This window comes from Megascapheus bottae, chromosome 19 (assembly GCF_031878675.1).
Source record: "Megascapheus bottae isolate mThoBot1 chromosome 19, mThoBot2.hap1, whole genome shotgun sequence".
NCBI classification, from domain to species: domain Eukaryota; kingdom Metazoa; phylum Chordata; class Mammalia; order Rodentia; family Geomyidae; genus Megascapheus; species Megascapheus bottae.
Window position 1 is genome coordinate 27,835,887 of NC_143527.1, and position 24,464 is coordinate 27,860,350.

The 24,464-nt window shown below is 39.4% G+C and overlaps 1 protein-coding gene across 4 annotated transcripts in view; it reads right to left on the reverse strand.

Annotated features, from left to right (window-relative positions):
* Window positions 1–24,464, reverse strand: part of Mapre2 (microtubule associated protein RP/EB family member 2) — a 129,925-nt gene that overhangs the window by 99,744 nt on the left and 5,717 nt on the right. For all 4 annotated transcript variants that reach the window (XM_090353256.1, XM_090353255.1, XM_090353253.1 and 1 more), the window contains exon 2: window positions 6,922–6,983. Coding sequence is in view for 1 of the 4 variants with exons in the window: in XM_090353253.1 (XP_090209379.1) it covers window positions 6,922–6,983 (62 nt within the window). In the remaining 3 variants the exon portion in view is untranslated. The remainder of the gene's footprint in view (window positions 1–6,921; window positions 6,984–24,464) is intronic.

Sequence of the window (24,464 nt, forward strand, 5' to 3'; positions counted from 1 at the left end):
GCTAGAGAACACTAATGGGTAATAAGCAGCAAAAGATCAGTGTTGAAGGCTCACATCTATAGTCCTAGCTACTCAGTAGCTTGAGATCTGAGGATCACTGTTCAAACCAGCCCGGGGCAGTACAGTCCATGTGGGAGACTTTTGTCTCCACTTAGCTCCCCAAATGTCTAAACTGGAGCTGTGGCTCAAGTGGTAGAGTGCTAATCTTGGGCAAAAAGCTCAGGGACAATGTTCAGGCCCTGGTTCAAACCCTTTGACTAATATATACATACACACATACGCATACACATACACACACACAACCCACACACACAACTGCAATAGCAAAACATCAGTAAACTTTAAAATATCACATTGCTCTAGGTATCATTTTGTTAACTGTATCTAATACTGCCAGGGATTTGCTCCTCTTTTAGGTCTTAATAATATTATTTCATTTTTCTTAACCTTCATTAATTGCATATATTAATTATGGTTTCATGTGGTATTTCCACGTGTGTATACAGGGTGTAATCTGATCAAATCCAATAGAAAAGTAGAAAGAAACTATGTCTAGATTGTCATATTAAAACACTAATTCTTTTAGGATACTTGCACCTTGTTCAACATTTTCCCCACAACATAATTTAAAATGATACAGTATTTGCAGTTTTATCCTAGTTTATCTTTCTTCCTTAATCCTTTATCATTCCATCATTTACATGAATATCAGTCTTTCCCAGCCCTTGAGATTGTTTATGTATACTTTGCCTCCTTTCTTTTTTCTTTTCACTTGACATTTTATAAAGACACACTTAACTCTAATCCAGATACCATTATGTAAATAGGTTACTTCTGGTTAGTGGCAACAGTGCCATTGCACTATTTTCCTAGTGCTCAATCCATATTTTCTGACAACCCAAGGAAAGCTGGTCTTCAACAGCAAGTACCAAAAAAGATGCTTATGGTTCGATCTAGTTTACAAATTAAAATAATGTTGCATGATTGGCATTAACTCACAAAGGCCTGAAACCTATCATTCACCAAGAGCAAACATGATAAAGACACAAGAATTCCACAAGAGAAATTCTAACAAGCAGTTATCGAGGATCATCATTGTGACTGAATAACAAGTCACAAACACAGGAAGATTTAGAATCCAGCTCCAAGATAAAAATGTCTCCATAGCTCAGAATGGAGCCGTGAGAGAGGCTTATCTTCATGTTTACTTTCAAGTTCTCTAGGATAGTTAGGTATTTACCTGAGAACCTCTCTGCTGAGTAGAGACAATGGCAGTTGCACACATGTTGAGCAGAATGCTATTTTGGGGGACAAGGGATGTGTTCAATCTGTACCATCCATAGTACACCATCACCTCATGTACAGCCAGTTTATAAAATCTATTTGAACCCAGAAACTTAAGTTGTCAGAGCCTATTTCCTGGGAGTGCAAAGTAAAAATTACAGATGCAAAGAAATCTCACATATCTGAGGTAGTATTCGATCAGGAATTACATAGTATAATAAAAAAACCATAGTCACAGGGAAGGTGGATCACACAGATCTGAGAAGCCAGTAGGGGCATTATTTAGCCAGTTGTGACCTGTACATTTGAAACACAACAAGTTAGTTTTCAAATAGACTCCATACAGCTAACAATGGCAGCCTAGATAAATAATGGTATGTAACTCTGTAGACTATGTTACAGGTATTAAACCTACAATCATAACTTGTATAGAAGCATGGAAAACTGCTCATTAAGTAAAATGAAATAAAAAAAGGTAGAATGCTAAAAGGTATGTACGTTCTGGTAACAACCAAGCAAAACTGTGTGAATGAGCCCCCGAGGAAAAAAGAGAAATAAAACATATACAAAGTAGCAGGTATGTAAGAAGGAAAATCTCAAGAACGGTAGGGTAATAAAAGCTGCTGATTTGGAGGATCATTCTGTGTAAGATTTTCCACTAGTTTGAATCTCAAAAATTTACAAAAGGAAACGAGTAACTATGAAATAATGGGTTTGCTCATTTACTATTTATCAGTGTATCTACCCATCAGTCAATCTATCTCTTATAATATCATGTTGTATACCTAAAATATTCAAAAGAAAATTTATTTTAAAAACCCAATAAAACAAGCAAAAATTATTTGTTAGAGTAGAACTAACTATTGATCTGCTTTTCATGATTTCTGCATTATTTTATAAAAATATAAAGAAGCATGTGGGCATTGTGCCTTTGTGTTTCTCTCCTAGGATTATTTTCTTTTTGTCTCACTGTCTGTGAGTATCTAGAATACTCAGTGTATTTTAGATCTAATTTCCACATATCAGAGAAAACATATGCTACTTGTCTTTCATTTTCTTTTTTCCTTTTTTCCAGTCCTGGGGCTTGAACGCAGGGCCTGAACACTGTCCCTGGGCTTTCTCAAGGTTAGAATGCTACCGCCTGAACCACAGCACCACTTCCAGCATTTTTCTATGTATGTGGTACCAAGAAATCGAACTCTGGTCTTCATGCAGGCTAGGCGAACATTCTAGTACTAGGCCACATTCCTGTCCCCTGCCATTTGTCTTTCTAAGCTTAGCTTACCTCACATAACATGATTTGTTCTAGTTCAATCTAGTTCCATTTCTCTGCAAATGACATTCCTTATAATGGCTGTGTAAAATGCCATTGTGTACAAGGTACCATGTTTTCTAGATCCACTCATGTATTGTGAGGCATCTGAGTCTGTTGGCTGTCTTTCAAGTTTAGTCACTATGTCCTCAACTGTGCAGAAACTTTTTATTTGATGTAGTCTCGCTTATCAAGTGTTTCTCCTACCTGTTGTGTAACTGGGATTCTTTTCAAGAAGTTTTTACCTATAAGTTCTAGTGTTTCTCCCATGGTCTCTTGTAGTAATTTCAAATTTTCAGGTCTGATGTTGAAGTCTTTGATCCACTTTGAATTGATATTTGTGCAGGGTGACAAATAGGGGATCCACTTTTAGTTTTCTGCATATGGATGCCCAGTTTTCCCAACACCTACTGAAAAAAATAGCCTTATCACCCCTCATTGTATATCTTTGGCTCCCTTATGAAATATTTAATAACTGTAAGGGTATGGTTTTATTTTGAGTCTTCTAATTTATTCCATTGATCTTCAGATCTATTTTTGTGCCAATACCAAGTTGTTTTTGGAGTAGAGCTTGAGTCTGATATGTGATACCACCCGCATTCTGCATTATTGTTAATAGCAGAAATTTTGGAAACAGAGTAGAAACAGAAGAAAATGTGACATATATGAGACATGGAGAAGACAGGCAGTAGTTGAATTCTGTGAGATGTTTAATTAATCAATTGTAGATGACATGCTTATTGTAGAGTATATAATATCTAAGTACTAATAGTGTAATATTTTTCCCTAATGGTAACTAAGATGCTGGAATGTCTTTTGTTTCTTGAGTAAGCTGCATCAATCAATTGTACATCTTCTATGATACCAGTGGAATTACACAATCAATATAACTGAGGGTATGGAGGACTGGAAGGACAGCTGGAGGCAGAGGAGAGAGGAGTTCAAGGACAACTTCTGAGGTAATTAGGATGTGCTAATTCAACACACACACACACACACACACACACACACACACACACACTTATACTTAAAGTCATTTGCATAGCATCACCTCTGCTTCACCTTCAGTTCTGCCCTGGAGGTCTCTGTCTCTTAGGTAGTTCCAAGCATATGTATCTGGCTGAGACTACTGCTTGTGGAGATAACAATATTTGGAATCGTTCCTACTTGGGTTCTGATCTTGGCTCTATGACTCACTAAATGATATGACTTGAACATGTTACAAATCTGTCTGAAACTCGATTTCTTCCTACGCAAAAAACATAGGAAGACTTATATTGGACATGGAAGGCATGAGCCACCATGCCTCACCATGCCTCCCCCCTTGATCTGTAATTTCCTACCAGGCTTTTTTTCTTTTTTAATGCTCCTTCTATTAGGTTTTCCTAGCAGCATCTGAATAACTCCAGTCTCAAACCACTCCTCTCCCACAGTCTTCCTTGCTGTCCCATCTTTATAATCAAGAACTGTAAGGGTAACTTAAAGCTGCTCTTTCTCTCTCCTGAACTTCTTGCCTCTCTGGCTTCCACTTTGATCACCTCCACAAATCACTAACCACCTCCTTGCTGCTAAATCAATGAGCACTTTTAGTCATTATTTCACTTAACCACTGCGGTGCATTTAGCCCCCCCCCCTCTCTCTCTCTCCATCTCTCTCTCTCTCTCCATCTCTCTACAACCCCTTGTCTTTGAGTTCCTGGTAACCACCATCTTTCTGTCTTGACCACTCAAGCCACATTTCCAACCCTACTTTCTATCTCTATGAATTTGGTACCTTTAGCTTTTCTTATTTGTGAAATACATAGCATGTGTCTTTTGGAAGGACTGGCAACTGGAAAATTTACTTAGCATGTTACCTACAAGGTTCATTTATAATACGGTACAAATGTGGCATTAGTTTTCTTCCCTTTAAGGGCTGAATAACATTCCATTGTACATAGAGGTACATATTATTATTCCAGTTATCTGTCCGTGGATAACTGCGTTGCTACTACCATTTGGCTAATGTGAACAGTGCTGCTTTGCATACCAGTGCTATACTTTTTTTTTTTTGCAATGTACCTTTGAGATATTAGTGCCTGCAAGCTGCAATTCTGGATTCTCTTGGACATCTTACCTATACTTAGGACTTGCATGCTAGCGATTCTTAATACTTCCCATGTGTTTTTCTCTTTTAGGTTCAGATTCCTAATTCTTAGGCACCTCCTCTGGGATATCATCAGCAACTTACATGCTGCCATGCTGAGTTTCTTGCCTCACACTTATTCATTCAATGTAACTTAATTACTCATATGATCAATGTGTGCTCATGAGAAAGCCCCTTCCCTCTTTCTCGATTACATTCCTCCTTTTAAAATGATCAATCAGCAACTTTTCAAGCTGTAGCTCCTCTTACCCTCAATTTTCTTAGCAATGAACTAATGCAGCCAACACTCAGGACATGTATTGAAAATGAATTCCTAGACCTCTCCCTAACGAAATCCTGTCTATTTTACCACCTAGTTCCCTCTTCTCCAGCTGCCACCCCCTTAGCTGGAGGCTCATCAACTTTCATCTGAATTCTATACTTCTACTCTTGTTCTTCCTTCTGATCCATTCCCTGCATAGCTGCCAGACACAAAGCTGGTACCTTTACTTCTTTGCTAATAATATGCCACATCTCTTGTAAGCAGATCTGGAGTCCTTCATCACCTTCTCAAGTCCCTTTGTGGGCCCCTGTCCTGCTCTAGATCTGGAGAATCAGGGGCAGGAACAATACTCAAGTTCTAATTTTCCACTTCCATTGGAATGAAACAGGAATAATATGTTCATCCCATCCAAATAACCTGTAGTTATTTAAAATAAGGGTCAAATCTACCAATTTCTCTTGGCTTAATATCACAAAAATATTATTTGAAAGAATATATATTAGTATATATTAAGGCAACGTAACAAGGCTTCTCTTCTGCAGGGGAAGAACTGCAGATTTCTCTCCTCAAATAAACTACTTAACAATAACCACTGCCTTTAGCATTTCCCACAATGAGACACCAACAAAAATGACTATATTAATTAGCATATCAGGGCCTTGACACCCACCCAAACTGCTTGGAAAATTATTATTTAAAAGTGAAATTCCTGGGGCTGGGAGTTTTGCCTAGTGGTAGAGTGTCTGCCTAGCATGCACGAAGACCCAGGTTCGATTCTTCGGTACCACATACATAGAAGTGGTGCTGTGGCTCGGGTTAGAACACTAGCCTTGAGGAAAGCCCACGGACAGTGCTCAAGCCCTGAGCTCAAGCCCAGGACTGGCAAAAAAAAAAAAAGTGAAATTCCTTTTTTTCCCCCCTTTTTTTCTTGTAGTTAATAGAGTGATTACAGTTATACTCACCAGAGAGAAGGTGCATTATTTCTCACACATTGGTGCCCCTTCTCATGCTTTTGTCCCCATTTCCCTCCCCCACCCCTCCCCTCATCTTGTTTTTTCCCCCTTCCCTTTCCTATTTCAAATAAACAGATAAACATATATACAATATAACAAATAACAAGGTCAGATACTGGAACAATATGAGATTAACCAGGGGGCAAGAAAAAGTGAAATTTCTAATGTTAGCATTTCAAACTTTTAAACAAAAGAAGAAAATGTAAAATGATACAAACATCCTACACATGCCCTCTTTTTTAAAAAATTAAAAATGTTTAAATGCTTTGGAGGAAAAGGAGTGGAACTAAAGGTCATTCTAGCACGTTTGATGAAAGCTCAGAAGAAGCAGGGAGATCATCTGAACAATAATAGCTCAGAGCTCTGACATCTTTCAATGGCTTTCTAAAGGTTGCCATCTGGTGGCATTGTGGTTAATTGTTCCTTTGTTCTTCAGACTTCCTAGATGTGAACCTGGAATATGTTATTCAGGTTACTAATGGGAACTCACTGAAAGTTCAAAATGATTACTTCTCAAAACCATCCTGAAAAAAAGTAGAGGTTTCCAGGACTTTGTCATTGTCACACACACACACAAAAGTCCTCCCTCCCCAATGGTTACATTGCTTTGTAACAATACTAAGTAAAAGTCATTTTTGCACAGATAACTAGAAATGTCATGATCATCTTGACCATATTGATATTTTGATATTCCCTCCACTTATCACCAATATCTCCCACATTAAACTTTACTTGGATTTACCATTTTTACAAGAATTTCTAATTACAGTTAGCCACAGTACACTTGGGAAGTAGAATATACTAGAGTATTTTAAATAAATCTGTTACAAAGGCAGTGGTACTGCATACTTCAATTTAATCTGTAAACAAGGAGTCATGGAAAGTAATATATATTTAAACCTTACCTTGTGCATCCAGGCACTCTCCCTGGCTGTCGAGATAAACTGTTCCTCTGGAAAATGGGACCCTGGGATAGGAGGAGGGGGAAGAGAGGAGGACAAGGAGGGAAGCAGGGAGAGAGGAAAAAAAAAAACACACACACACATTGAGCACATTTAATCTATCACAGAAGCATAGTTACATTTAATTAACTGGGTGTAGCCAGCAGTAGGAAAGAAAATAAAAGATAAACATACTCAGCTGGTGTGTGTGTGTGTGTGTGTTGGTTCTGGGCCTTGAACTCAGGAACCCAGTACTAAGGCTCAAGGCTGGGATGTCACCACTTGGGCCATACCTCTTGCAGATTTGTATACCTCAGCTAGCTTTGATCTATGATCTTCAGATTTTCAGATTTCAGCCTACGGAGCAGCTAGGATTATAGGCATGAGTTACCACTTCCTGACTCTCAGTTGATTTTCCCATATTTGAATAATTAACTTACCAGACAACAACAGGACTTTGATCTATGAGACCCATTCCTAGCTGAGTTGCTTTACTATAATTTGTGAAGGCTTAGTATAATGTCAGTCATATGGGGACAGGCTGATGGCCCTAAAAGCATAATGTATGAGCACATGACCCCAGGAAGCAGTGTCTCCAGTAGTGTAGCAAATGCTAACAGCAGTTAAGAATGCTGATTTCTCCCAATTTAGACTGATTTTGTTTTTTTTGCTTGTAGGCTTGGTAGGTAAGCTCTCTACTACTTGAGCCACAATCTCAGGCCTTTTTTCTTTCATGTTTTAGATAGGATTTCACTGATGTTTTGTCTGGTCTAGCCTCAGACTTTGCTCAACCTAGTTCCACCTCCTGAGTAGCTGAAATTACAGTCATAAGCCATGTCCAGCCCTAAACTGCAGGTTTGACATCTAGTATTAATACAGGTTAGAAGTTATTAAAGACATTTTTGCTTGATTTTTGACAAAAATGAACATTAGAAACAATGCTAGAATCCAATTTTCAAATATATGCAGAGCAAGTAGAAATTTACTCACTTTATTTTTTCTCCAAAATATGTTCTGACTAAATGACCAAGCCTCTAGATCAAATTCTGGAGATTTAGAAATGTATACATCTTTAGGGCCGTGCCAGGAGAGAAATGGAATCTGAGAGGCTGTTTATGACTCAACCAGCTGTTAAGAATGCCTGGACATGTACATGTTCCTGCCTTACCTGCCTCTTCCACTACCCTAGGGAATGCTTTCTCAATCACCCATCTTTCAGAGTGTTGTAGCACATCCCTATAATCCTAGTTACTTGGGACAATCCATGAGATCCCATCTCAGTAGAAGGAAGCTAAACATGGCAGCACACATCTGTCATCCAGCAATAATGCGGAGCCTAAAAAAAAAGCAAATCTCCATCTGGGCATGAAGGAAGACTCAATCTAAAATGAATCAATGAAAATCAGAGCTAGAGCTCTGTGGTAGAATGCTTGCCTAGCAAGTATGAGACTCTGCATTCAACAATCTCAGGATCACTGCGCGCGCGCGCGCGCGCACACACACACACACACACACACACACACACACACACACACACACACACACAGCCTTCTCCTCACCGTCCACCTGAACTCTCACTCTGAACTCTCACCCTGGGCATTGCTCCTCTGTATTTTCTGACTATGACCATTTCAAAAAAAAAAGCCTTTGGTGCTTATTTGAAATCAACTGTATTAAAATAACAGATTTCTAGCACATCAATTACCCTGAGATTAATCCTAATCAAAGCTAAGAGTGTCACTAGCAACTTTTCTTTACAAAAAGAGACATAGAAATACATTTTATAACTCTTCTATAAGGGGAAGAAAACATGTTTTTTAAAAGTGGTAAGTATAGGAGACACAAAGGAAAGGTGACACCTGAACTGTTCATTCGTACAAAGTAAGCATTTCTAATGTGACCTTCTGAAAACAAATTCTTCCAAAATCTGAAAGTCTGGGAGAGCTGACATGACACTGGAAGTAGAAACCTTCAAACCACGAAATTTTGTTTCATGTAAAAAAATCACTTAAAGGGCCAGGAGTTTGGCCTAGTGGTAGAGTGCTTGCCTAGCATGCATTAAGACCCGGGTTCGATTCTTTGGTACCACATACTTAGAAAAAGCCAGAAGTGGTACTGAGGCTCGAGTGGTAGAGTTCTGGCCTTGAGAAAAATCCAAGGACAGTCCTGTGCAAATATTCTAAAAGTGTTTTTGTTTGTTTTTTCAAACCTGAAAAGTCAAGCACTCCTAGTCTGAAACTTTTCAAATAAAGGATTCTCAACCCATACTCTTCAAAGAATTCACAAATTATTTATATACCTGGGCTTATATAAAAAAACTAGACAACATAACTTACTTTAAGAACTGAACTTATGTACAGCCGAATTTAATTTTACAGGCATCATATCATTCCATAATTTAACAACAACTGATAAACTAAAAATCAGATTCTAAAAAACTGAGCCAGTTTTCATCCTTAAGTCCTCTAATCTTTCAAAAATCGCAACTAAATCAAAATAAAATTAACTAGTATCCAGCAGCTATGCTATTATACAAAGTATTGCTACCAGCTAGGAAGCGAGAGTAACACTTCTTACTTGATCTACAAACCAGATAATTAGAAGTTAGAAATCCAGTCTTATCTGTATACAATTGGCTTTCCTCTGTTTTCTCACAACAGAGAAATCACCAATTACCCACTGGTAAGTTTTCAGCAGCTGCAAGGGACCAGTTTGGAGAAGAATGAGGTCATTTATGGCACAATCTATGTGTCAATCATTTCACATATTTTGTCCAATTTGACTCTGAAAATCATCTTACTACAAAGAAATTGGCCTTCAGAATAATGGAACTTTCTGCCCAATCAAAGGCAGCTAGGAAGTGACAGATTTTCACTAAATTTCACAGGCTCTGCTATCTGCATTTTCTTTCTTGCCGCTGTAGACTCCCAACCATTTTTTGGACTTACATGAAATGACAAAGGGACTAGTACTATGAACTTCATTTATACATTCATTTGTTTAGTTATTTTTGTGCCTCTTTCTTGGAACTAACTCAGAATTCTAGAGTCCCATGTTCAAAGCACAGCATCAGCTCACTGCACCAGTGATAGACATTGTTCCGGTCACCTGTGCCCCTTCTGATCATGGCTATTTCCATGCCTGTCTATAAGAAGTACAGAAAGATAAAAGATTGATCAAAATCTCTCTCCCCCAAAATGGCTGTAAAAACATTTCCAAACACACCACGAAAGATTTCACACTTTCTTCATTTCTGTACTGTTAGATAGTAAGGCTTCTAATTTTCTTCAAGGGCAACGTGTTCTGCTCACTGCAGCCACCATCACTACCTCCTCAAGCTGTTTACAGCTTTTCCAAAAAGAGAAGGCTGCTAGGGGCTGAGCCTGGATTTTCCTCTCTGGATTTGATGGAGCTTTCTTTGGATGTTCAGAACAAACTGTCTTTTGAATTCCAAACTCCACACAGCCCCTTTTAGATACTGAATCTTTCCAGTTGGAGATCCTATTCTATAATGTGGGAGGTCCAGGACTTTCGAGGAATAAAGCAGCTTATAAGCATTAACAAAAAGTCACTGGCTATTAATCCTGAGGTTGATCCGACTCAATACCAGCCTCCAGCAAGCACCACATCAATTAGTGGTCTTGGGTTGGGCTCGTGGCCTTCCCCAGGGGCAGCTGAGGGACGCCTAGGGCCTCACTGCCAGGAAACACAGAGCACACACCAGGGAAACCAAAAACCAACAGAGACTATCTGGCAGGCAAAAGAGGTCAAGTTACACTGAATCTTGGATATTAAGTCTGGTATGACTCATTCTCCCTAAGAAAGACAAATTACCAAGTGAGCCCAGTTGTATATTTAAGGACTTTAAAAAAAGTTGCTAGCTGATAAAGGGATTTGCGTGGCATACATTAAGTATAGTAATGATGGTATAAACTTATGGCTGTGTGATTCGGATTTCTATAAATATAAAAGATAATCCCCAGAAATGACCTAAAGTGATAGCTACATGAACTCTGAAATCCAGTTCTTCTATAATCACAGTGTAACTTCCCCTTGGAATCCTCCTTAACTCATCTGTTGCTTCTCATGTCAGCCAGTATTAGTAATAATTTTGAAGATTTCCCTTTCTAGTCTAGAATTCGTTTTAGAAAGTATTGTGCTAATATGTAGGAGGATAACATTCTTTTTTTTAAAAAAATTGACACAAGACACCCTACATGTATAAGAAAAAATACCAGGCACATTAATTCCTGGGAAAGACGTTCATAATTACAATGTGCATGCTTACTCTTCTTATTTACTTTTTAAATCATAGAACAGAGTAAGGAGAAGAGAAGGACTCTCCATTTGTGTGTGGGGCTGACATTTGGATGCAGCAGAATGCTTGTTCAGCAAGCAAGTAGCACAGAGAGGTTCAGAATTCAATCTCAGTGGTTGGGATTTAAATGTGATGTTTAGGCCTGCTTCCTGTGTGTCCTCCCTTGGGCTATTTAAAGAAGGAACTGAGTAATATATTACAACTGACACAAGGATGCCACAAAGGTGCTGGTTATGGTAGTGGGGTTGACAAAGCACTGTATGTAGAAGACTTCAGTGACTTCTTCCCACGATGGATAACCTTAGCATTGCGTACTATGAACATCTTTCCAAAGTGGATTTTACTTTCATATCTTCGGTACAGTCTGTTAAGCATACTGGTACCTGGATGGAACTTGTAGGAATATTCTCAGAGCCTTTGTCCACAAGTTCTCTATTACAGCCTAGGTGACAGCACTGAACAGCATTATTTTGGTAGCCCTACTGTGTAGACTTTGACTGGTGGAGAAATCCACTTTCAAAAAGGAGGCTGCATCAATAACTAGGTTCCCTGATGAAAAAAATGCATGCAGAATTTCATTCGAATAGAAGAATATAATAGAGCTGAAGCTCTATTTATATTATTAGAAGTAAGGTAACCAGGAGGAAAATCAGTACATGACTGGAAACACAACTAGCGTATCCACCTTAAAAAAGATCTCTCAAAGGTCTTTCCTTCCATAATTACATATGTCTACGGCTCTGTTTTGTAAAATTATTTTACGTAAGTCAGCTCATATAGATCACAAAACTGTATTTGTTTTCCTACTTCCTTTTGTGGTTTGTGCTGCTTGCTTTTAGGCTGCCTTTATTAGTCTTTCTTAGGAACTCTTAGGAGTACAAGTTGCAGAAACAGAGCCCAAGTGGGTGCGATCATCATTTTCTCTCCTACCTACCCCTCACCCACTGAAAGCCTTTTCAAATATCTGTCAGCGCGGCCCACACCCTGAGGAAATTAACTGCTAAGAGATAAGGTTTTGTCTGTTATAGTAAGCTGTGGAGAGACACAAACAATTGCAATATGCACTTTATGTTGTCACTGGAAGTGTCTGCTATAATTGCACTGGATCTTTCTATTATATACATCTCTCTCTCTCTCTCTCTCTGTCTCTCTCTGTCTCTCTGTCTCTCTCTCTGTCTCTCTCTCTGTCTCTCTCTCTCTCTCTCTCTCTCTATATATATATATATATATGTTATAGTTATTGGTGGTGGTGGTGGTCCTGGGGCTTAGATGCTGTCCTTAGCCTTTTTAGCACTGGGTATATTTTATCTTATGTGTCAGGAACTGCACTACTGGGTAGGGATGCAAAATGTGGAAGGCTACTCCTGCCTTCCACCACTGCAAGCGGTAAGCCATGCCACGTATAGCGCCAGGAAACAGAGAGGATTGGGGTTCCTATCCTTCAGATGAAGACTCTGAAGCTCACAGGGAGAAGGTGAGGTGAAGACTCAGGCTGCTCACAGCTACCAAAAAATAGAGATGACCCAGACACTGCTCTTCTGACTTCAAATCGGATGCGTTTCCTATACATTCATTCTGAGCCATTTTACCTTTTTCTTCTCTTATCAAGATTTCCTTGGTATATTATTACTTAAGACTCAATTTTATATCATATTATTATGTATTATTTTGGCAGTAAGAGCATTTGAACACAGGGCCTTGGGCTTGCTAGGTAAGCACTCAATCATTTAATCCACACCCTTAGCACTTTTTAGCTTCAGCTATTTTTTGGATAGGGTCTCACATGTTTTAACAGAGCTGGACAAGGACTGTAATATTCCTACCTATGCCTCTTGCATAGTTGGGATTACAGGTGGAAACCATCATATTTAGCTTATTTTTTACATTAAGTCTTGCTAACTTTTAATGTAGGCTTGCCTTTACGCATCTAATTTTCCACCTCCCAACTAGACTAGATTACAGGCATGTACCACCATCCCTGACCTTTAATTTTTTATTATTGAAGTACTATAATTTCTCACATTATTGGAGGATATCAAGTTCTCAACTTCTTGAAACATTTATGTGAAGTTCCAATTTCTTCACTTGTTCAAAATTTTCTGAGCACCTAATAATGACAGAAGCTTGTGAAATTACATCATATAGCTGATATTTCAGCTAGTCATGAGACAGAGGCAGGAAGAATTTGAGTTTGAAGCCAGCATGGGCAAAATTAGTTCTAGACTCTAATCTTAGAAACAAGATACAAATAAAACCTGGAGGTGGGGCTCAAATGGTAGAGTGCTTGCCTAGCATGCTTAAGGCCCTAGGTTCAATCCCTAGTATGGCAAAAAAGAATAACGGTAGCTATTTCTTATCAACAGTGAATATACTACTCACTACAGGTGCTGTGCTCAGTATATCCCATGCATCACTTCATGTACTTGCCCCTAATATCCTCATGAGGGCGCTCTTTTCCATTTGTATCTTACAGAGGGATGAACTGAAATGAAGCTTGCGGCAGAGCTGGGATAAAGCCCATTTGTTCAACTTTGTAGTTGGAGTTCTTAGTACCACCTTGCACACCTGCCATCCACAAGCATGTGCTTGGAGTGGAGGCTCTAGGAATGAACAAGACACAGTGTACCTACTAAGGAACTTCCATTCTAGTGCAGTAGCAGACACAAAACTTAGTAATGTTAATAAAGGCAACAAGAGAGAATGGAAGGAAATAAAAGGGAAAGGCTGGTGGCTATTGTTTTCCTGGATAACATGCAGAGTTTGAAAATCCATTTATGCTTTTTCCACCCGGATATTCATTAGAAAACAAGTGTTTTATTTTCCAGGCTTTTCCACGGCAGTACTATTCAGACCCTATGACTGACTTGAAAATCTCCTACAAGTGTTAACTATGATTCATCAGGGCTGGTGTGGGACCTAAAAGCTCTTAGGTCTTGCTACCACCCGTGGAACCACACCTTGAGTTACAAGGCACAAAATCCCCACAACAGATCTCTTTCCCCCCAAAAATTACTTTATAAAGAACCCTTACAACACAGCCATCCTGACTGGATGCTCTGGATCTTGTCTTTTTGTCTTGACAGTACTGGGGCTTGAACTCAGGGCCCCATACTCTTGCTTAGCCTTTTAAAATTGGTGCTCGAGGTGCTCAAGGCTGGTATTCTCGTCCTTGAATCTCACCTTTACTTCTAGATTTCTGCTGGCTTGGTAAAGACAAAAATATCAGGGATTTTTCTGCTCAGGCCAGTTTCAAAGATTAAGATTACATATATGTGCTACTAGCACCTGGCTAGATTGTAATACTTTGATTACCTTTCATAAAACCTCTATTTTTTGTCTTTTGCAGACAACTGAGTCAACAAGTCACAACATATATACACAGTGTACTTTAGAGATAAGATAGTCAGATGACTTTTAAAAAAACCTTGGCTTTCTTATTTTCACAACTGTACAGTATACTTGGACAATTACTCTGACTGAAAGTATTAAGTTCAAAGTGACTTTTGAGATGGCCTCAAGTTTTCAGCCACATTCCCAAACAACATAGTCAGCCTGACCTTTCTTGGCAACATCAGCAGTTTCAAATAAAGAGGAAAAAAAGTGACTATCCACATCCCTCATCTGATGTATGTATCTGGGGTACGCCATGTCCCCTAATACTATTTGTTGCCTTATTTTAAAAGCCTTTGCTGAGTGCTGGTGGCTCTCACCTGTAATCCTAGCTACTCAGGAGGCGGAGCTCTGAGGATCATGGTTTAAAGCCAGGGGGGCATGAAAGTCCATGAGACTCTTATCTCAATTAACCACCAGAAAACCAAAAGTAGTGGTGTGACTTAAGTGGTAGAGCCTTGAGTGGAAGAGCTCAGGCATAGTCCCCAGGCCTAGAGTTCAAATCCCACAACTGGAAAAAAAAAAGCCTTATATGTAGGAAATATGAGGTAGTTGGAGGTTAAGATACTGCTGTCACTCAGTATTTTCATGGCTATAAGGTCTTTTGAGAAGTACCCTCAACGGGTGATAAAAAGTGAGTATCAACAGGTGTTAATCTGACTGTCATTTGTAAATAAGTCTGCTGTAAAGAGCATTGAGAACAGCAGTAAAATTCCCTGGGTTTGTGTCTTTCCGAATTATGTGACTTGGGCCATATCTTTTCAGCTCTGGGCTCTAGTTTTTACGGTTTTCTGTAAAGATTGTCTACTTAGCAACTTGTTGCTGTATATAAAAATTCTTTCACAACTGTAAAGTTCTACACAAATGGGTGATACTGCAGTTCATCATCACTATTAAATAGCTGAACATGAGCACATCTGCTTGGATCAGAATGTGACAGCGTCAGGATATAATAAAATGGAATTGACTCTAGGCAAGAGCCACCGTTCAAAAAGAATGGGAAGGAATTTCTACACTGAGAGGGATATTGTAGACACAGCCTTGATAAAAGGGGCCCTTGTGAATCTCTTGTGTACAACCCTCACTGGCTTTTCTCAATGTGCTTCAGAGTCAGGAAGCAGCCCAGATAATATGCTGAACACTAGTAAGAGCAAATCAAGGCCAGACGCCCGAGGCCCATGCCTGGGATCCTAGATATTCAGGAGGCTAGAACTGAGGACCATGGCTGAAACGAGCCCAGGCAGAAATCTGTGAGACTCTACCTCCAACGAACCAGCAAAAAGCCAGGACAGGAGATGTGGTTCATGGCTTTTTGAACAGAAAAGCCAGGTGATAGCACAAGGCCCTGAGTCCAATCTCTAGTACTGGTGCATGCATACACATGCGCGCGCGCGCACGCACACACACACACACATCATAAAGCTATAACATAACTTTAGTAACTCTACTATGTTATTTTAGTAGGAAAAGCTCCATGGCTGAGTTTTTCAGCTAGAAAACAATAAGAGTATGAGATGGCCATAATAGTATAAATAATGAATTCACTGATTAGTTCAGATAACTGTGTACTAACTTTGTGAAATCTACTCTGTTAGCACACAGTGACTATGTCAGGTAGAACACAACTACCAAAGAGTGTCACAGAGCTGTGCCACTAGGGTTCTGAGTGCAGCCTGGGCAGGATAAGGCTTTCCTTATCACCAGTGCTCCCTTGAACACCACTGGGCACAGACTTTCAGGTCATGAGGTATAAAAAAATAGACAATGCTTGCTTCTGTTTGGTCACAACTGTTGGTGTGGAGTTTTTCTATACTTACTAGCACACCTCAAACTCCAGCCTGAAAAATGGAGTCTTCCTTTGTAATAGGCTAGTGGAGAAGGTTTGTCATAATTAGTTCACTCCCTGTGTTTGAAATCTATTGCTTTATTCTCCTTTGATTTGGTCCCTTTACATAACTCTGCTAGAGTCCAGGAATTGAGAGTAACTGGAGACCACATGTACAGCCCTTTTTCTACCCATGTATTTTGAGGCAACACAATACAATTCATGGCTGGACCTGCCCTGATTTTTCCTTGTCTTCCCTTATCTACAACAGGATGCACAGATGGCCTCTTTCTTTCTCAGAGCAGATGACAGAGGGAGAGAAGACCCAATGTTAACCACACGTGGACAGGAAAGTGTGAGTTCTGGGAAGTGTTGCAGTGGATGCTTTTAAAGAATGTTTCTGCTCTGCCAGAAGTTGCACTGTTTTTGGATTTTTGAGAAGCTATATTGGCAATCTCCATATGTTAAGGGAAATGGACATTTAAGCTTGCTAGTGCCTCTGCCTATTCTCACTTAAATAATTTACAGTGCAAATGGATTATCAGAACCACATATTTCCCCTATGCGTCAGAAGTTATTTATTGCTTCTCCAAAGAAAAATATATAACCCACACTCAATTCCCATTCCATTCCATTCTATCAACAATGAATAACAACTTTCTTTTTAGAGCACTGAGGTATTCTATAGAGAAGATGAAATAAAGGTATGGTAACCTCATCTTATTGACAATATTGGAAGCCATAAAGGGGAGCCTTGTGGTTCTGAATCATACTTCATGTGCAATGGAAACAAGAACCTGGGTAATAGTTCAAACTGCATTCAAGAACTGGCAAGATCATTACTTAGTATTAAGTGATGAATTATGAATCCAAGAAAATAGGAACAAGTATTCTTTGTCTTTCCTCCTGCTTTCTTCTGAATGTTTTAGTAGATATTACTCTTTCTCTTTGGCAATCATTTCTCTAGTTCTCCCTATCTGCAATACTTCTGCTGCTTGAACTTTCTCCCAATATCTGAAGCCTCTGCTTAGGATCAATAACAGCAAACATTTACATGTTTTGTTTGTTTGGTTCGGTGCTGGTCCTAGGGCATGAACTCGGGGCCTAAGTGTTATCCTAGAGCTTCTTTATTTTTTTCCCAGTCCTGGGGCTTAAACTCAAGGCCTGGGCACTGTCATTGGACACTTTTGCTCAAGGCTAGCACTCTGCCATTTGAACCACAGCACCACTTCCAACCTTTTCTGTGTATGTGGTACTGAGGAATCAAACCCAGGGCTTTGTACATGCTAGACAGGCACGCTACTACTAGTCTACATCCCAGCACTCCCTGAGCTTCTTTTGCTAAGACTAGTGCTCTACACTTATGCCACAGCTCTACTTCTGCGATGTCTTTTTTGAGGGGGTTTATTTACAATATATAAGAGTCTCATGGACTTTCCTGCCTAGGCTGGTTTTGAATTGTGAGCTTCAGATCTCAGCTTCCTGAGTATTTGGGATTATAGACGTGGGCCACTGGTGACTGGTGTAACCTGTATTTTTTAGATAAAGAAATAAACGTGCAAAGTCTCTCAATGAAGTCAGAACGTATTATTAGTAGTTTAATAGTTAACAGGATAGTTACCAAACCCAATGCTATTATCTCTTCTTTAAGATTTAAACATAAACCTTCCAAATGTGAAAAAAATACACACAAGATTTCCATATCCACACAGCTTTCAGATTCCAAGATGAATCCTTAAACTAGCATCAATTTCACAAGAATGTATTCTTTAACAATTGGGATGGGCCAACAACCCACTGGAAAATATGACTCAACTGGAGATTGGTATTACAGGGCATGGAGTATCATAATTGTTCTACCGTCCCTGCCTAACTCACTTGCGTCAAATTGCCCAACAAGGTGCTCACGAAGGATGTTAAGATGACTTTTACAAACCCCACCCAAGGTCCCATGTCTGGGCAAATTACCATGAATATTATGATCACAGACATTAGATCAAATAGCATAGGGTTGGATGGAAAGGCAATATACTATACAAAAGAGGTGAACTTTATCTGGATCCATAATTTGGCCAGAGTAGATGTCCAGGTTAAAGGGTAAAAACAATGGCAGACTCCAAAACAGGGAAAGAAGGCTACACATTCTTGAATATAATTCCACTCCTTTCAGTCTTGCAGTCTGTGTGGCTTATTGTAAGAGCTGTTGGTAAGTAGTACCAGGAGCCTGGAGTTCCTTTCACATGAGACAAACAATAGCCTGTTGGACAGAAATTTCTTGTTTCTGAACACAACCTGATTGCAGTATCCTAACCAGCCTCTAACTAAAACAGGAGTTAAGGGCAGAGCCTCCCTCCCTCTCTCACATTGCCTGTCCCTGAGTTCACAAGACATTCTTTCCACAACTAAAAAGAACAAGCTTCCAATAGCTCAGTTCTTGTCTAATTTTAGTGTGGATTTGGAATCATCAGTAGAGGAGTACCTGCACTTTTGACTGCTTAGCATTTTACAGTAGATATCTGGGGTGAAAAAAATTGAAGAATAGCCTCAGGATGGTTCCCTTTGAATGTAGACCTGAATGAATTTGGCACAGATGTAAGGAAAGACATACGTGTGTTGGGGAATGGAGGGAGGTGTGTTTATATTCTGAGATTTAATAGATACAAAATGTGTTGCTGTTTTTTTTAATGAAAATGTGACCTACTTTATGATTTAGGAAATAAACTACCAAACATCTATCTAGAAGCTGGTTCAAGCATTCCACCATTTATCTCTTCTAGAATCTACTGTTTCCTACATGCTCCTCTTAGAAAACCATTAATTCTACATCTTTCCTCTAAACATTTACCCAAACCTGCTATCTGACTAACCTTCACACCACACCTAAAGTAAGATGCCTCCCGGAAGAACTGGTATTTCACAGGGATTAACCTTGAAGCAGAGGGGATAAAGTTCTATCAGTTTTTTCCTCCAAGCATATTTTCCACAGTAAAGGCAGCAACAAAAATACATACTTGGACAGAGTGCTAACGGAGTGCACCCATTTCCCAGCACACAACATGACTCTCAGTTTCAATTCACCTATGAAACAGGCCTGTCAGAAAATGAGGACATAATTCCCCCAACTCAACTGTCACCTGTGTAAGCACCATGCAAGGCCTAGGGATGTGGAGATGAGCAGAGTCCATTACAACCTCCAACCGACTGGTGAAGATCGAACCAACACGTGTCACTTGGCTTACATCATTGGGATAGGTGAACTATTGGGATAGGTGAACTAGTGGAGAGAGGAATTGGTTGGGGACAGCGTGAAGAAAGGCTTCTCAGAGCCCAGCTTCTATACATGTAAGAGGCTTCCTCTATCACCTCACTTAGAGGACTCAATACCAAAGATCAGCTCCAGTCTGAGGTTGAATTACCCAGGGAAAGGCATTCCAGGTTAGCAGTGAACACTGCTGGATAAGGGAGCCCAGAAAGTGCTAAAAATATTAAGGGAACATTTTAGGGGGAGTATTGTGGAGTGTAAGAAACAAACAAGAATGTTCTGTGTAAAAATAAGAAGCTTTTTTTTTTTTTTTTTTTTTTTTTTGCCAGTCCTGGGCTTGAGCTCAGGGCCTGAGCACTGTCCTTGGATTTTCTCAAGGCTAGAGCTCTACCACTTTAGCCTCAGCACCACTTCCGGCTTTTTTTCTATGTATGTGGTACCGAGGAAACGAACCTGGGTCTTCATGCACGCTAGGCAAGCACTTTAACCACTAGGCCAAACTCCCGGCCCGAATCATTTTTATAGTAGTTGCCCTGGGATGTTAAGATTAGGAGCACTGCCCTTCAAATCCTTCCCTCAGCCTTTTCAAACTAGCACTAGTGAATTTATGTTTATTATAAACTGATACACGAGTTTATCCTCAGTGTGCTGATGGGCAAAATTCTGTCCTGAGGTGTTTTTCCACTTCTTTGTTTGTTTGTTTATTTCTTTTTCTTTCTTTTTTTTAGAAAATGATCCTGCAGTTACCTTCAATTTGTATGACTGGGTAAAGCACAAGCTTATCATGACTGCCTACATGAGGGTTCTTTGAAGGAATGTTCTATTTTTAAATCCTTTCCTGTGCTATTTTTTTTTTTTTTTGGCCAGTGCTGGGCTTGAGCTCTGGGACTGAGCACTGTCCTTGAGCTTTCTCAAGGCTACAGCTCTACCACTTGAGCCACAGTACCACTCCTGGCCTTTTCTATGTATGTAGAACCAAGGAATCAAACCCAAGTCTTTGTGTATGCTAGGTAAGTACTCTACCACCAGGCCCAACTCCTGGCCCTTCCTGTGCTACTTAAAAAAAAAAAAATCTTCTGTTATTGAACAAACAGAGCTGAATAAAAATTCTGAAGTATATACCTATAATCCATGAATAAGATTTTCCTTAGAGAGCATATGGAAGTGATTCTATAGTTGTGGCAGAATGTGCACACCTGCACACACACACACACACACACACACACACATACACAGAGTTTTGATGACTGACAAGGATAGCATTGCATGGTGCACTGGAGAATGTCACTGCTCCCCACACATGGGAAGAACTTGAAGTTTCTGGGGTACAGAAAGGAAAGTCTATGGTTGACTTGGATATACGGCCACAACAAACTTTCCATACCTGGGAAATATTTGCTTTTTATTTGTTTTGTGGTGTTGGGCTCCAACCGAAGGTCTCACCTATGCTAGGCAAAGTACGTTACCACTGAACCACATACCCAGTTTCTGCCTCATGATCCTATTTCCAGGGCACAGACACCCTTGTTAAGATGAACATCACTGGTGAGGGAGCAAGCTTGTTCAGCCACCCTGGAAAGCGGCATGGAGGTTCCTTAAAAGTCTAAACATGGAGCTTCCCTATGACCCAGCAATCCCACTCCTGGGCATTTATTCAATGTCCACAAACCAGTCTGCCCTAAAACCACCAGCACAACCATTGCAGCATTATTTACCATAGCTAAGACACTAAGATATGGAATCAACCCAGATATCCCTCAGTGGATGAAGAGATCAAGAAAATGTGAATTCTATGCTTCCATCAGAAAGAATAACATTGCCCCTTTTGTAAGGCAATGAAAAGACTTAGGAAAAATTATACTAAGTGAAGTAAGCTAGACACTAAGAAACATAGTAGGATGCATGGTTTCCTTTATTTGGAATAACTAGAAAATGTCTAAGATAGCTCAGTAGCTATGTCTATAAGACCATACAAATCATGTTCATGGAAGCGAACTCCAAGAAATGGAAAAAAGAGGTTTTTGTATTGTATTCTCTGTAGTTATTTTTTCTTATTTTCCCCCTTTGGTTTATTCCCTGTTGTCATTGTTTTTGATTTCTGTACCCTTTATCTTGTATATATCTGATTTGGGGAAGGGAAGGAGAATCACAGAAATGGTGGCAAAAGAGTGAACCAATGCAATGCAACAGTGATACTCAATACAGTGTTAGAAATGAACTTTACAACTGGGGTGGGGGGGCAAGAAAGAGAGTCAGCAGGGGAAAAAGTTGTGAGAAAATCAGGGAGGGGTAACACTGTTCAAAAAGAAGTGTATTCATGCTGAGTGCAATGGCTCATGCCTGTAATCCTAGCTACTCAGGAGGCTGAGATCTGAGGAACGCAGTTCAAAGCCAGCCCGGGCACTAAAGAAAGTGAAACTCTTATCTCCAATTAACCAGAAAATTAAGTAGAAAATTAGAAGTAGGGCTGTGGCTCAAGGGGTAGGCTGGTAACCTTGAGCTGGAGAACTCAGTGACCACGCCCAAGCCCAGGGGTAGAGCAGTAACCTTGAGCTGAAAGAGCTCAGGGACAGTGCTCAGGCCCAGAATTCAAGCCCCATGACCACCACCACCACCAACAACAAAGAAATGTATTCGTTACCTGACTTATGTAACTGTAATACCTCTGTATATCGCCTTTACAATAAAATTTAAATTAAAAAATAAAAATATGAAAGCAAGTGAAAGATCATCATAAAATGAATATCATTGTATATTTTGCTAATATTGCAAATATTCAACTCTAATTCGATTGCAAAGAAAAGACATAAACAAGAAAAAAGATAAACATCACCTTTCTTTCATATTAGCCATGAAGCACAAGCCTTTTCTAGTAAATATTTAGGATGTCAACAAACCGAAGCAGATCACTAAACACTTAATGTAAACCAAAACATACCTTATCTGAGTTGATCTTGACAAGTATCTTGAAAGGCAACAACTGCACTGCCTCTATTTGATACATGAGAAAATCCAGTTGAATAATTGTTGGTGAAAAATCCTAAGTAATGCCTCTGAAATCACAAGGTTGGCTGTACAAGAAGCTTGAAGCTCTAGGCCATTTAATGGCCTTCTTCCAATTCCTAGATTCTTTCCCTAACACAGTACCATGGTTTTTGAATTCAAAAACCGCATTCCCATTTCCCCGCCTGCCATATTCAAAAGCCACTGGCAGATACCAAAGTAATAAAAGAAGCTTCTTAGGTCATTTTTTTCTGAGTTCAAAAACTTTATTTCCATTTCCCTGCCTGCTTATCATTTTAGGTGGCTCCAACTAGGTAATCTGCATAATTTCAAGAGTTCCCTAGAGGTATAGGAATATAAATATGTGGCCTTGACATATAAATATCCTATGTAAGTTGCAATACATGAAATAAAGAAGAACAAAAGAAATTTGCTGGAGTTCTGAGGAGCAGGAAGTGTACTCTATCTAATTTATAGGTTCTTAAGAACAATCCAGAACACTATGTACTTATTTTTCTTTTTAAAATTGTTATTATAAAAGTGATATACAGAGCCATTACAGTTATGTAAGTGAGGTAATGAGGACATTTCTTTTGGGGCAATGTCACCCCTTCCCTCACTCTTTCCTAGTTTTCAGAATACTATTTATAACTGTATGTTGCTTTAAAGCTACATTTGTATCATTTTTTCCACATAGTCTGGTCATAAAACATTAGGAATGGTCATTTTAGCTGGCTATGGTGGCCCAGGTCTGTAATTCTAGCTACTTCAATGTTGGGGGCCAAACCTGCACAATTGAGTACACAGGAAGTGAGCTGTTATCATGATTTTGGGCTATGTCAATCGCTTTTCATTTAACCCATTTGGGACTTGATCGCTGTTTTGAAACCCCTTGCTTTGTCCTTGTTTTAAGAAGGGTATTTAAGGTTGGAACTTGAAATAAACTACAGTCTTAAGCTCAGGCCTTAGTCTTAAGCTCGCCTTAAGCTAGAGTTTTGGGCTGCTGACTTGGGCTGTAGTCCTCCCGACCCCATCTTTTTTTGTCTTCTTCTTCTTTTCCCAGTCTTCACTCCCAAAGTCAGCTGCTGGCTGGCTCCCACACTTCAAGTACTGAGATCACAAGGATTATGGTTTGAAGTCAGCCCAGGTAAAAAACATATTCCTAGAACTCTCCATCAAGTAATGAAAAGCTGGGAATAGTGGTACATATCTTTCTTCCCAGCTATATGGGAAGTAAACAAACAATGTTCAGGCTAGTCTGGATATAAATGCACGGCCCTATTTGAAAAATAACAGCAACAAGGCTTAGAACACAGCTCAAATGGTAGAGTATCTGCCTGGCAAGCACAAAGCACTGAGTTCAAACTCCAGTATTGTAAAAAAAGAAAGTTAATTTTGATTTTCATATGGCTAAAATAGAAATACAATATTGCTTATTTTGAAGATATTTGGTTAAAGAAATATTTCTCCCTAAGTGTTAGTAGAGATCATCTGTTAGAGAGTACTTTACCAAAAGAGTAAAAAAAGATTTAATGTGTGGAGAAGTGAACCCTTTGGCTTAGGGCTTCTCAAACTTTACTGTGTATATTAATGACCTTTGTGATAGCAAAGACTTCGGTAGAAATTTTGGAATATAGTCCCAAATTTTGCTTTTTTTTTTTTTTTTACTCCCAAGGATGGGGTGTGAACTCAGGGCCTTACATGTGGTA